Source organism: Calonectris borealis, chromosome 13 (genome assembly GCF_964195595.1).
Source record: "Calonectris borealis chromosome 13, bCalBor7.hap1.2, whole genome shotgun sequence".
Taxonomy (NCBI): domain Eukaryota; kingdom Metazoa; phylum Chordata; class Aves; order Procellariiformes; family Procellariidae; genus Calonectris; species Calonectris borealis.
This window is the reverse complement of record NC_134324.1, coordinates 18,189,975-18,205,304: the sequence shown is the minus strand read 5'-3', so window position 1 is coordinate 18,205,304 and position 15,330 is coordinate 18,189,975. Positions and strand designations below refer to the sequence as shown.

The window sequence follows — 15,330 nt, the reverse complement described above, 5'->3', positions numbered from 1 at the left end:
CTGTCTTCTTTCCCGTCCTAGGAAAACGCAAGTTCTTTCGATAACTTGGTCACAGAGCCATACTCTCTGAATTAATGCTCATAGTTTTACTGTAATGTTGATGTCAGTATTGCTTAAGAGGAATTCCTGGTTAAGAAAAAATTAAAGATAAATTCTGAATTTCAGCAAAGGTTCTTTATTATCACAGGTCATTTGCCTCCTCACAGAAAGCCACATTATAATTACAGCACACTAATTGCTGTACAGCAGCATCAGTACATCTCTTGAAGCAACGTGACGCAGCGGCATTCGCAAAGATGGCAAGATACTTCCAACAACCTGAATCAGTGCGAAGGCATGGCAGGGTCATGGGGGAGGAAGGATTTTCTTGATCAAATTTCCAAGCTACTCGGTAAAACTTACGCATGTAAAAGACAAAAAAAATAGTGAGAGGGAGAGTATTCACTCATGCTTCAGTTCCATGAGGAATGAAGGTGATCTCACTAGACTGGCTCTTCCTATTTGACTATATGGAGAAGGCGACCATCACCCTTCACAACGCAGGTTCGGGAGCTCGGGCCAATCCAGCCGTGCTGCACAAGACATGAAAAGCCCCTGGGGCAGCAGTGGAAGCGCTTCTCTAGCCCGCGCTTCGGCATCTAGCCTTCTTGCTGACAGGAGTCAATCGTGCACAGGGCAGAGGGTGAAAAACAACACGTGTAACAACTCGCTGTTCGCACACTTACCGCCGCAGAAAAACACTGCAAAAAGCAGAGAAATCTCCAGCTCCTTCACTGTAAGAGCCGACCTTCCTTTCGGGTAGGCCTTAGACATCAGATGCTAGAACTTGCACGCCTTGAAAGGCGGAACAGATCCTCTTCTGAGTAGCTGCCGAATACTGTGGCAGCAAATGTCACCGCCCCTTGCAACGCTTAATCCTGGTATACTACACTTCAGCTTGAAGTTTCATATGAACACGGTAATCAAGTGTCTGCATTAACCTCCCACCCAGTTTAAGTCAATTCTAACAACCCATTGTATTTAAATTTTTGTTAATTTCAATAAAAACAAGCATAAAAGTTAACTTTGGGTTTAAAACCCCATGTCTTAGGTTAACAACCATGCTTTGAAAACTTTGACAAATATTTGTCCTGTAGCTTCAGGCCACACATACAGCTAACAAAAATAAACGTTTGAGCATTGCAATCAAAACTAACCAGGCATTATTAAAAGAAGTGTTTAAATACTCGAATTTAAAAAAAAAATCTATAATAATTGAAAATCTTTTTATTATGCTATGAGCTTTGATCAAGCCCCAAACCAAAATTAAAAAAGTACAGACAGCTAAGTATCTGTAGAGACACAAGCTGCAGCAACCAGGAGAGTAAGTCAGTATTATGTTTCAAGGCAGTGAGAAAAAGCTAAATGCATGCCAAAAAAATTGGATCCATGGGTTTCCTTATTTTAGCCGTCTGTTCTTAAATTAGGCATGCAATTTCCATGTTTTCTAAACAAACAGTTCCAGAACACATTATTAAAAACCCTTGTAAATCTCCCACATATCTAGAGCAGCAAATAGTTCCGCCGCTGCAAGTAAAATGGAAGTAAGAAAGATTTTACCTAGAAGCTACTAGAAGAAAGTTACTGAATACTGATACTTGACTATATTCCATAGCTCTTCGTTCCAGGTAACTCTTTTATAAAAATCAACTCCCAAGGCATTTTTGTCCTGCTACTACCCTCCTTTTCAAAGCACCTGTGCTTCTACTCCCTTCATTTGCATCCTTCATTTGTCTCTCTTTGAACACTCAGCCCAGTATCAGCGTCCGTGGAATTTCTTCCCTGTTTCTTTAAGATACTGAAAATCAAAGTAATTTGGAAAAACATCTCCCTAATTCAAGCTGTCAAATTTTGATGACTATGCTAATTATTTTTTCACATTTAGTCTGAATAGAACTCTGATTATAGTTTTTTAAAAAACCTAAACCTACAGAGCAATTTAACTGGCTTTTAACCCTTTACTGTTCCTAAGTGATTAAAATTTGAATTGCTATTATAGCTATATGTTTTATTACATTTATCAAAAAGTTACAATAAGGGATGCAGTATACCTTTTAAAAGTTAACAAGCTTTAACATGAAGCATTTATGCTATTTGCTTGCATATTATTTGGACAATGTGTTTGCTCTCCGTTTCAGGTTAGAAGGTACTATTTGTGACCTACCTCCAGGCGTTTCGCAGACAGTTTACGTACTATGCAAAACTTACATGCAAAATCACCTCCTTACTAGGATTTAGTTTTGTAATAGTTCTAAGTAAAATTTGGTCAATCTCTTTTCCAGACAGGGCTTTGTTGAGCCGCATGCCAAGTTGGATCCAGCTCATCCAGATAGTCTCTCTCACATGACTTAGGTCAAGGTTAGGTAACAAACCATCTGCTTAAGCAAGTCAGCATAACATGGTTCGCAACACTAACTACACAAGCTATTTCAGGCAAGATACACCAGCTCATAGACAAAACCCTCCCTGCCTTGAATTTCCCTTGAAAAGTACAGAAAACGCTCCCTGTAAGTGAAAATGGGAGCTAGAAGCAAGCCTGTCAGAACTGCCAGTCCGAATCTGTCCTGAAAAATCCCCATATGCATGAATTACCTGAACTCTTCACAAAGGCACAAAAAGGCAAAATAAAACCTTTCTGTGATGAATTCTTTATGAATTTCTAGTCATCATGTACTCCTAAGAACCAAATTCTAATTTATTACAAAAAATAGCAAAATTAACATATTTTAATTTTATAATTAACAAACTTTAATTTATACCAACAATAGATTTTATTTCCTCTCCAATTAAAATATATTGTTATCCTTAATAACACTCAGGTTACATTAATAACAGTTGAGTTACAAAACAAAAAAGCAACAGAAAGCAACCTTCTGTTATGATTTTTTTTTTCATGCGAGAATCAAATATGCTGATCAGGGAACAACTGGGTTGCACATAATTTTAAATATTCATAACATTACACCAGCATATAATCACAGCACATATTTAAGAAAATAGAAAAAGTAGACATTAAATTTCTGTGTATTGGATTTAAAACTTTTCATGTAAAAAACTATATTCTGTATATTCTAAATATATTAGTGTGTAGGACTCAAAGATAAAAATATATACACAGAACATATTAGTAGCTCCACAAAATAAGGAAGTCACATAATTAAGTAGAGTGATCATAAACCAGTTGTATTTAAATACAAAGCTATGATTTTTTTTTAATTGGAGAATTGAGGATCAGTCCAGTAAGAAATAGTTTATTAAGTATTTTAAGGTGACTCTCACTGGAATAGTTCTTAAACTTTTAAATTTAAATGCTGCAAACTGGCAAGAACAAAAATTAAAAGATAGACAGAAGCACTGCAAAGTATTAGCAGATAAATGAGTTAAGATAATGCTAAATGATAAAAAAAGGCAAGGAAAAAAAATCAAATGATGAACAACTTTATGTTTAGGGGGCAATTTTAAAATGATACTGCTCCTTTCATGAAGGGCACAAGGTACATGAAATCTTCATTTCTGTTGAGTTATCTTTTAAGGAACGAAATTAATGTACATTTTACATACAGGGGGATTTTTGTGAAAAATGGATGGCTAAAACCAGTTTACAGAAGCCAATTTATAAATCTAAACCAGAAAAAAAATAAATGGGGAGATAGGAATTATATATCAAAATAGACAAACTTACAAAGTAGCAGTAGCAAATATAAGGTGAAATCTTTCAGCAGCAGGTTTATGCGTATTCTCTGAATTATGTCACAACCAAAGTTACAGAAATAAGGTAACATTTTCAATCTTACATAATGTTTTTGAGAAGCTAAAATCTCAGATATAATATACATGTATATAATAATTTTTTAAATTCTTTTACCTATTTACAAATTTTATATAGGGCCGGACTCTTTATACAATTGTATTTGCATAACCTTCAGTCGTACAGAGTCCTACCAAAGTGAAGCAAAGGAATAATCACATAAATAAAGCTTTACTGCATTACTTAGGCTTTCCCAAGTCGGGTCTATGAATTGAAGTTACAGAATATACATATTTGCCCTTCAATATTGTTTTTTACATACAAAAAATTCACTTAAGGAAAATAATTTTTAAAATGTTAAAATGTAGAATTTGACAGCAGAAAAATCTAAATACTGCCATATGATTACATCCTGGAATTAACTCAATTTTTTACATTACATTACACATATTCAAAGCAATAAAGCAGGAAATGTTTGCATCCACAGTGCTGTATATTTCACTAATACATAAAAATTTCCTGTCTTTTCATAATATTTGTACGACACAGAGGGCATTCATTAAGTGCTTCAGCACATTCCTTACAGGCAACTAAGTGACCACAGGGAATGAGGACGACTGATATGTCTTTAGCCATACAGATTTTACAAAGCTTTTCTTCCTGCAAGCGTCTTAACTTCTCTTCAGTACTGAGATCTAAGGAAAATAAACATATAAAAAGAAGTTAACATACTTAGTACCATTGAATCTCTTTTTTTTTTTCTTATACAGAAGGGCAAGGTTTTCTTCATACGATTTAAAAGGTCACACCCTTAAAAAGAAAAAAAAAAGTTCCAAGAGATAGGAAGCCAAGCTGCAGCATGGAATCCTCTTTCCCTCCCACCCCCCATCTCATTACATCTCCCAGGCCAATGCAAGCAGGCAATTCAGCTATATATATTTGCAAGAGCTCGAAATATCTATAGAATTTAGGATATGCATGTTTCAATCAGGAACCATTCTTTTCAGAGACTTCCCATTGACAGCTTCCCCAAAACTTGTCAGAAGGTGAAAGAAAGGCTCATTGATACTGGTTAAGTAATTTGGATTTTATTTTTTTTCCAGAGAGTTTCCCCAATGAAAAGAATGAGGATGTGATTTCTTTCCTTGCCTCCGTTTTCAAAATGCCCATACTTCAAAAGCTTTAAAATTTGTAATACAGAAAGACTCAATTTTGCATTGTACATTAGCTCTTTATTATTCCAGTATGCCCCATTTGAAAATGCAAACTTCAAAAGCCTTCCCCTGCCACTTGGGGAAAGCTCTCCACAGCCAACCACAAAAATAATGTTCATCTTCATTGCAAGTTCTTTTTCCCCCCATAATGTCCATTAAAAATCTTATTAAAAAGACTGGGCTGGTAAGGTCTCTGCCTATCATGCCAACCAGATGGTCTTTTCCCTCCCTATGAATTCACCCATATGCTTGTCTTGAACTACAAGTCTCCTGAGTTAGAAACCTTGGGTTTGGTCTATTTGCAGAGGCCCTATTGTACCCCAATGGCTTTCTGAGCATAACTTGCACGTCCCAGCATAGCTGGAACACGAAGAATTGAAAAGAAGCACCATCTAGAAGTACACTTTTTATTATTGGCCAAGAAGGAAAATGCTTCTATCCCATGCAAAATTTTATACTGAAAAATACATAATCCCCTACATTTTGAGTATACTGAATATTTGACAGTATGTTGCTGTGTCTATTTCATTTTGCCACCAGAGTCCCCACCTCTATAGTTATTCTTGCCTTTTTTTTTTTAAATGTCATTGTCACAATAATTGTGGCTTTTTAGTTAGCACGTATAACCTTTCCCAGAAGCACGCTAGACTATTATTTCAATATTATACACTTCTGAGGTATTAATACTGCTTATTTGATAGATGATATTTATAAATGCTGCTACGCTCAAATATTTTAACATCCTCTTTGTTCAGTTTTTTTTCAATATCCAAAAATAAATCTCTTGAATTTTAAGTTACAATACTGTAACTTCACCTTAAGTAAGACTTGGATCAGAAGGTAGAATAAACAGGTAACAATAAGATATATTTGATAGACTAAAGAGCCAATACAAAAGTACACACAGAGGTTTTGTAATTGAACAAGCTCGTCTTGCTCAACTGGGATTTCATTTGGTTCTTGTTCCCTTGTATTTTCTTTTTGAGCACTTAAGTCTGCTACCAGATCCCCAACAGATGTGTGACTTTCTCCAGACATCTGCAATTTCTTTTCCATGGTGTTCCTAATCTCAGACAAACTGAAACCCATGTCTATGGCACTTTGTACCAAAGGATTCTGTAAGAGATCATCTAAAACAAGAAATTAAAAAACAAAACAAAACAAACAAAACAAAAAAACAATTTAACAAGGATGAATCTGATTATCGGACAGTATTCACTATAGTACTCTAAGAAACCTTTGCAAATATCTGGCCAAAGGAACTATATTTCTGATTTGAGAATTTTGCTAGTTGTAAAAACTTATTTCCAGTTCTGCTATTACATGTAAATGACTGATTTCTTCTTTACTTAAGAAGATTGTTCAAAAAGCAAAATTTTTAACCTAATTTTCACTCTCATAAATGAACAGTGTGTGAGAGATTCCTAAAATAGTTTTTGTGTAACCACTCTTATTAGCAACAGCTATCATTCCCTGGGATAAAGCTGCTTGACTGTCTTCTTACTACCCCTTTAACTGTCTTGTCTTTTTATTGCTTGGTATTTGTGAAAAACATTGCAGGAATGCATAATACTGGAACACATAACAAGCTATTTAAACTTTCTCAGCTTCCTAGTCCTTGCCATTTAACAGACCAACTCTTCCTGCCTCATGAAAAGCAACAATGATTGTTTCATTTCAGTATTCTTTAACATTCATCCCACAGCACTACTAATTCAATACTTGATGCATACTTACTAGCTATAAAAATAAGACTGCATCCTATATGTACTTCTTTCATGGTTTACAATCTTTACTTTACAATATTTATCCAACCATGATTAGATTTCCCCTAAGAGAAATAAAATTAATTCCATAGTTGTTTAGAAGCAATGAAGCAATGGAAGAGTATCATCCAACAACTTGCCTGTCGCGCTTTATTTAAAAATGTAACAGGGTTATTTTTAAAATTAACGATTTCCTTTACTATACATGCAAATACGGATATTTCAAAATAGGGGGCAGTGTTTATTTTGGTTTTGTTTTTTTTTCTTTTTCTAAACAGATACCTTTAGGAAGTATTGTCCCTTCAGCAGCTTCTGTCTAGAAGTGAAATATAAACAGACAAAATTACAATTCTGGAGAAGGTAGAAGGAAACCTATACAGTTACAAGACAGAAAATAGCTATTTGATCTCTGTTATTTTATTGACTAAAACTATTAAATCTGCTCTGAACAATTGCAAAGGGATCAATGTTTTGTTATGTCTTTCATATTGTTTTAAATTTTCATTTCAACTCATCTTTGCTATGATCATATGGACATGATTCTTAGTCTATCGAAGAATTCTAAAATAACATCGGTTTTACTTTTTAGTGACTGCATACAAGTTTAACAATGCTCTACTAACAAGAAAAGAAAAATTATCTACTGCATTTGAATAAGGAAATTATTCACTGTAAACCTTAGGTTCCCAGGCTATAAAAAAACATAGCACTTGTTCAGTACCAAATATACAACATATACAAGGTACCCTACATGTGATCCATAACCCAACTAAGGAGAACTGAGATCTATAAACCCTGAATGACAGAACCAAAACATACGTCGATGTCTTTCACTTTCTGCCAATGAAAGAAGCCGCATGAGGACTAAATGATATGCAGGTAGTTAGAAGAGTAACTTAATATGAAAATTATGTTAAGATTGTTTTCTATTTTAACAAAATTATATTTGATTAAAAAGCAAGACACTTACTGTTGAATCCCTATATCCATCTCTTAAGTGAACATTATTTATAAATTCTAGCCCCTTTTCCTTTCTCACAAATCTGCACCTATAAATAAAAATATTTCGTTATAATAAAACTGCATAAGCAGCAAACAAAAATTGACTACATAACTTCAGAAAGCTTCAATACATTTCCTACATCATACAGAATGCTTGCTTTTGAAATCTCTAAATGTTTAGTCAACATCAGTAATGTCATTTAAACATTTCTAAAAACATCTTAATCACTTCAGCAGTACTTATCTTTTTCACATTTTTGGTGAAACGGAAAGCTAGAGTTGTTGACCATGACAGTTGATGCCACGGGTTTATAAAAGTAAAGACTCCAATGAAAAACAAACATCATGTTAAAATGTTGGTTCTTTTAGTCTTTTGCAATCAAAGAAAAGCAGTCACTGGTCAGACAGGTGCCTTACGTGCTTTCTTTCACTATTTTCCAACCAGTCCAACCAGCAGAGCTCTTCCCTACTAGAAGATTTAGAGAATGCCGTAACTCCTCGACAATACTTCTCTAGCTTCAGCAGTTACTTCACCTTCAGCAGTTCATGGACATAGATAGCATGCTGTGAGACTGATACACTGCCACTGAAGTTGATGTGCAAACAAAAACTCCGTATAAGACAGTTAATGATCTGAGAGGAAGTAATCAAATCTGACATAATTTAAATAAACTAAAACCAAATCAAACCCGTACAAGGAGGAGTGAAATGTAGCAAGAAAATGCATCTTAACCATTCACTGCACCAAGCCAAAAACTTGGAATGGCATCTCTTTCAAGTGGCAGAGACTAACAATTAAAAGCTGCCTGTACCACTATTGAAAAAAGGATCAGCTAATGCATAAATACTAACTTCCAGCTTCCAGAGAGCCTTTCACCACACAAGACAAATTTGGCAGCTAACACATAAAAGACATTGATTTTATCAATGTTATACAAGTAACTAAGTCTTTGTACTTTGTACAGCTTTTATCCACCTGTAAGCAACAATGAGTCATATACATTCCTCCTTTCCCCAAGACACATTTTAGACAAAATTGGCAATCTTTCTAAAAACGACTTCTGGGTCTGAAATCCTCAATCCTTTAAAATTATGCAGAAGTATTTTTGAATTCAATACCACTACTGACTTCTTCAGGTTTGTTTGCACCGTGACAGAAGTTCATTCATTCTGTATACTGACATAAGTTACAAACTTTGGCATGTATGAAGCTATTAAAATAACAATTAGAATGTAGCACTTGGATAATGAGGAAAAAAAAAATCAGATACGTATCCACAAAACTTCATGATTCTGCTAGCTGAGACGTCAGTTAAGTCCAGACACAGAAACCTTCTCTTCCCTTTAATAATTCCTACAAACAAGCTGACATACAAACAACACTGACTTAAAAGTAAAGTTGTTTAAAAGCTACTATTTCAGGGCAACCTTTCAGACTGATCACCTCCAATGACTTAGTTGTGCCCTCAACCTCTTGAGATTTAGTCCTCTTTCCCACCCACTTTAGAGGAACTCCCTCCTACCTCTCAAAGAAGAGATTAGGTTAATGTACTCTTTTGAGGCCTCCAACATAACATGAAAGCATATGTTGATGATCATACATATAATATTAGAACTACAGAAGGTAGAACAGATGGAACAACAAAAATAAGGACCCCATGCAAAAAATTCCTTAAAATCTTTTCTACGTATTGAAAAGGAAAAACATAAACCATGGAAGATAACTGATATTCTTTTGGTGCCTACATGACAAAAATGAAGGAGAAGGAAGCAGAGGAGGGCAACTAAAAAAGAAATTAGTTATTTTCATAAATCTAAACAATGTTAAGACATAGTCAGCCTTCTGAAACCTTTATTAGCATGCTCTGTCATTAAAACGTAATATACTGTAAATAAGACTCAGACACACAACAAGAAAACAGTAAAAAATACCCTACCCAGGAAACCATTTGGCATGTTGATCCCATGGGTCTTCATTCTTCTTCCATTCTTGCAACCCTCCACCACAGTGGAAACACACAACATGATCACCATTACCTAAGGAAACACACAGAATAAAGTTACGTACTTTTAGTAGGCGTAACAGTAAGTTTTCAAATAAAATGCTACATTATTAAGAAAAAAATATTTATTTTATTGATTAGCAATCGTAATTAAAAAGAACTCCATTTTAAAGGAGGACATAATACATACGATTTGAAACAAATGTTCAGGAGAGACTTGAGCTTAAAAAATACAATGTAAGAGTCACATGAAATATTCCTGAATTTTATTTTAGCAAATAATTATACAGATAAAAAGCGAAAGCTAAAAATAATTTATTATCAAATAGCTCAATCCACTGGTAAACAAGCCATGAAGTAGTCTACTACAAAGAATTAAGGATGCTTACGTGCCTTTTTGGTCCTCCATTTCACTGTTAAGATTAATGGGCTCTATACAGCAGTAGCGTAAGTGACTGAGGAGATATTAGGAGAAACTGCATTCTCTCTGTTCTAGCACTATGCCTACTGTAATCAAAGCCTGCACCAGAAACTGCTTAGATACTGCGTTTACTGAAATGAGAGGAGGTATGGATTGATTTAGTTTGGGGGGAGGAGGGGAAGGGGAATCTTTCTCAGACTAAAGGAAACAGAGTTTTCACAGAAGTCACTTTTAACAGTCATCGGGTTTGATAAGCTGGTGCCCGTTTTGTGCACCTCCACAATACAGATCTCACTTGACTGTGAGAAGCTAGGTACTTTTAGGAATCCAAGAAGAGATCAATAAAAACTGTTCTACTGGGTACAAATACTGCCCATATATCACCCATACAAGAATATATCAAAGGTTTTATTTATGGCCACAAGTAAAACAAATGGAATGAGATTAAAAAGTCTTCCGAGAGCTACTAAGAGAGAAGCCAATTAAGATGAGAGCAAGAAATTATCCCGGATAATCCCCTTTTCTTTGTGACCTAATAATAGCAACACTTAGCACTCGTACAGCATTTCTCAGTGAGGAATTTCAAAGAGCTTTAACAGCACTGTGCAATTCAATCTAATTGGGAAACCAATGCACAAAGACGTTGGAGTCTTATCCAAGTCATACACCACATGTCTAAAAGTAAAAGCTCTTCCATTGGAGTCATTGTCTTCATAACGCTTTTACAGTAGGTAGTAATGGTATTTTCTAGTTCCGGGTGTCTGAATGTTATGATAATGCAAACACAGGTTAACTAACTAAAATGGCACACAACCTGGATTGTCTTGTTCATAGGCTTCTGTACAGGCCACAAGCCCACTCCTTAGACCTAAGGTAGATATCTGGAGGACAGCACTTCATTTTTTAAAAAATATTAACTTCAATGATTGTCATTTTGAAAGATGTATTATGAGGGTTTTAGAAGGCAAGAAAAACACACTTTGATGTTTTACTGCTAAAAGTGAATTTATGACCAAGTTTATACTTTGCTATTAAAAATACTTGATATAATGTATATCAATTTACACAAGAACTATGAAAAGTAGTTTACAGAGTAAAGAAATTCTGGCAAATCATTCCGTATTAGAATAACAAAATGCTTATTTTTTCATAACAAGACACTCATATAAAATTTCTTTGTAAAAGATATTAGCCATTTTAAGGTGTGGCTTACCTATGCTATAGAACCCAGCTTCAGCAAGTTGCTCCTTGTCAACAGGATATATCCAAGTTAAAAATGTTTGTAAACGTATTCCATATTTTGCCATAGATGGATTCCTTGGATGCTGTGCATTGTTCAGACCACTTCTCCCAGGCTCAGCAGGAATAGATTCACTGGGAACATTTCCAACATCCCGGCCCAGGACAAAAAAGCACTTGGGAAAATGCCTCTTGTGTTCCGACCAAGCTCTGTCACTGGGTTCCCACTTTTTCAATTTTCCACCACAACAAAAACATGCCACTTGATCACCAACACCTGTATAATAGAATCCAGCATTAGCTAATTCCTTCGGTGTCAACTGGCCATTGAGGGGCCAGTTGTGAAAAGAATTTAATCTTGTCTCTTCACTGCACATAGCAGGGTTTTTAGGATACAAATTATCTGACATATCCACAACCTGCCTAGTTCTCAAAAGATAATCTGCTTCCACATCAGATGGGTCATCCAGAATACACGGGAGGGCTGAATTGCTGGAACTGTTTTCAGTTCTATGCTGGTAGTTCTGGGCGAGAGGATGTATGTTATTTTCCAGAAAAGTAGATTCAGTAATAAATCTGCAATTTGGAGAAATCTTTTTGTGTCTCTCAACTGCAGAATCCCCAGGCGCCCATCCTTCAACAGTTGTATGGCAACTGAAGCACTTCACTTTGTCACCTTCTCCAGTATAAACAAAGCCAGCTCGTGCTAGTGCTGATGCTGAAACCGGACAGCCAAGTGGAAATGCAACAAAAGTTCCTAGTCGGTAGGGTTCCTGTGCCCATTCCTGGTCACGGTCAGTATCTGGAGTGGCACAAGCTTCTGAGTTATCTGGGCCATTACACGTCATCTCTTCATAAGTAGGCCTGTCCTTTCAGATTCCTAAACAAAGAATAAATGTTTTAATTTCACAAACAGAAGAATTCATCATACCCATACGCAAGCCTGGAAACTGGATAAATTAAACTAGCCATCCTTTATGCATCAAAATAATGCTTCTTCCTCTTCCCTCCCATCTCACCCTTCCCTGCCCCCCCCCGCCAAGCAGAGACAAACACCAGAACATTAAAAACAAAATTAAAAAAAAAAAGGCATAAAGAAAGGCAGGAAGATCATGAAGTTTTACAGGCCAATAAAAATTTACCTGAAAAACACACAGGTTTATACATGCATACCTTTAAAAGCATGTTCTACTTCCTAACAAACAAACATTGCAAGAATGAAATCAACAAAATATTTAACAAAAGCTCTGGGCAAAACCCTGCCAAAAGGCTTCCAAACCTGAAATATGAAGGTTTTAAAAATACTGATCTAAGCCAGACCACATTTGCAAGATTTTACAGCCCAGTTCTGAAACACAACTATCTTTATTTTTCCCTGTACTAAGGCCATGACCACCATGCCCATTAGATGGGTATCAATTGGTAAAACCATCATCAAAAAGAAAAAAGCCTTTGGGCGTGTGTTATATTGTAAAGACATACATCTCACTACAAGAAGGACATTGAGGGGCTGGAGTGTGTCCAGAGAAGGGCAACGAAGCTGGTGGAGGGTCTGGAGCACAAGTCTGATGGGGAGCGGCTGAGGGAACTGGGACTGTTTAGCCTGGAGAAGAGGAGGCTGAGGGGAGACCTCATCGCGCTCTACAACTACCTGAAAGGAGGTTGTAGTGAGGTGGGGGTTGGTCTCTTCTGCCAAGTAACCAGCGATAGGACGAGAGGAAATGGCCTCAAGTTGCGTCAAGGGAGGTTTAGATTGGACATTAGGAGAAATTTCTTTACTGAAAGAGTGGTCAGGCCTTGGAACAGGCTGCCCTGGGAAGTGGTTGGGTCACCATCCCTGAAAGTATTTAAAAGGTGTGTAGATGAGGCACTTAGGGACATGGTTTAGTGGGCATGGTGTGTTGGGTTGACGGTTGGACTCGATGATCTTAGAGGTCTTTTCCAACCTTAATGATTCTATGATCTCGTTTTCCCTTTTAGCAAAATATGTCGTGAAATAAACTATCAGATGTTTCACTGGGGCATTTTACTAAAGTGCTGTGCTTTTAAGATGAGCGTCTTGGACTACCCAGCACTAGCGTTCATGCCCAGAACACTGCTTCCACTTTCCCATGCCCTGCCTACGCTCTCCATCAAAAGTTCCTGCGCCTCTGCCATCAACTCAGCTTTTCCTCCCTTCCCTCCCTGAAGGAATGTCATTTTCCCTACCATCTGTCCCACATTCCTATTCCTGCCTACACTTTTCCAGGGTAAGTACCAACTGCTAGTCCTGCCCTGCGTCCTTCTGTGCCAGAAGGCTGCTAAGAGCATCAGACAAGCCCCTTCTTTCATGAGGATGAAAGAAAGCAACTTGGTTCCCTCAGGTCCTGTGCAAGAACCACAAACTGACACAGTCATCGCCTTCATCCCAAGATGGATGAAGCCAGAGCACTGTAAAAATTCACCTCTTGTTCTGACAAGTGCAGTGATTATTATTGACTTGGGAAGTCTTGGGTAACACACAAGCTACTGCTGATACACATCTCAAACCTACTCCTTTATTAAGTGGTAAATTAAATTATTATGAGACTGCCCAAACGGACGTCTTAGCACAAAGCAATAATAATTCAGCAATTAGCAAAAAGAAATGCATATAAGGAAGAACAGAACACGTATTTATTTGAACAAGTGTCCTCCTGAAATGTATCTATTTCCAGTCCTCACCTTTTTAAGGTAAAATCAGGCAAAAATTTAGCTTCCTCAACATGCTCCTTCCTCAACACCTGCATTAATATTGATTATACTTTATGTATGGTCAATGCAGATGTTACAATTATAATAATTACTTATGTAATACCAGATTTAGCTTCTACAGGAAGGACAAAACCATTTTTTAAAGTTCAGAAGGGGGAAGGGAAAATTAAAATGACTATGCATTGCAGGATCGCTGCATCCTTCGCCAAGATGACAAAGATAATTAACCTATAAGCAGATTGAGAAAACATGACGTTAAGAGACCCAGCATGCTTGCTTCATGTAATCACGGATACAAGACTACTTCTGAGCACCAGCTTTAATTCCTTCTGTAAGTCAGTTCATGACTAATGTAATGACACTAGAAATTATACTGTGGTTTTCTGTTTTAGCTTAGCAAATTCGAAAATAGCTTCTGAACAAATTACATTGACTGACCTACAAATCTGACCTATATGCTTGTTTTGACTTTGAAGGGAAAAAAAAAAAAATCAGTAATTACATGCAGTAATATGAAAGCTGTCACAATACATGTATTTTTTAATATACATATGTATATTGAAAACAATCAATTTTTATAACAAAAGTTTAAAAGTTCATGTTTATTTCCTTTTAAAATCTTATTTTAAATCCTCTAGGACTGTTTCTGTAAAGATTTCAAGTGACCTTATGTGTCTATCATCATTACTACTACACTGCATTCATAGAATAACTTGTATTACTCAAATACCACTAGCTGCAAACTAATTTTCTTATCTGCATGCCTAAAAGACTTTCTACAAGGGGCCAAACAAAGCCTACCTCACATCCTTCAGAGACTCCTTTTCAAAATGTACATTGAAAAAACAAAACAAATGCATATACTTTCAATGTATGAATAGCAGTGTATCTTCATTTCTATTTTACTTATATAGAAATGAGTTCAGAAACAGTGAAAAAACAACTCATCCTATTTAAATTTTTACATATTAACTTTTTTTGGTTTATATTTACTTTAAAATCAGAATAGAGCTTCTACATCCCTCGTTGATCTGTTGCATACAAAATAACTGCGGCAAATCAGAGACCATCTACTCAGCCATTCTCTGTAATTTGCCCTCCCTGTCCTTAGTGAAATCAGGGCTAAAGACAGACCAAGGTTCAAGCCTGACAGATCTCAAGAATG

General features: G+C 36.2%; 1 protein-coding gene across 2 annotated transcripts; it reads right to left on the bottom strand.

The window, feature by feature from the left end:
* Positions 1-2,786: 2,786 nt before the first annotated feature.
* Positions 2,787-12,498, bottom strand: XIAP (X-linked inhibitor of apoptosis). Of its 2 annotated transcripts, XM_075162382.1 has the most exons (6): positions 11,407-12,484; positions 9,707-9,806; positions 7,738-7,816; positions 7,050-7,083; positions 5,907-6,131; positions 2,787-4,482 (listed from the first exon to the last, which is right to left on the bottom strand). In XM_075162382.1, exons 1-6 carry the CDS (start codon positions 12,278-12,280, stop codon positions 4,289-4,291), a joined length of 1,506 nt encoding a protein of 501 aa, XP_075018483.1. In that variant the 5' UTR covers positions 12,281-12,484; the 3' UTR covers positions 2,787-4,288. The 2 variants fall into 2 exon arrangements, with proteins under 2 accessions (XP_075018483.1, XP_075018484.1); XM_075162383.1 differs by lacking the exon at positions 5,907-6,131 and having other exon boundaries at positions 11,407-12,498.
* Positions 12,499-15,330: the final 2,832 nt, after the last annotated feature.

Coding starts and splice junctions, on each gene's coding strand:
- XIAP (XM_075162382.1), bottom strand. CDS start 12,280: ATGACGTGTAATGGCCCAGATAACTCAGAAGCTTGTGCCACTCCAGAT. Junction 7,817..9,706: donor CATGCCAAATGGTTTCCTGG/GTAGGGTATTTT, acceptor TTTTATTTATAG/GTGCAGATTTGTGAGAAAGG. Junction 6,132..7,049: donor AGGGACAATACTTCCTAAAG/GTATCTGTTTAG, acceptor TTCTTGTTTTAG/ATGATCTCTTACAGAATCCT.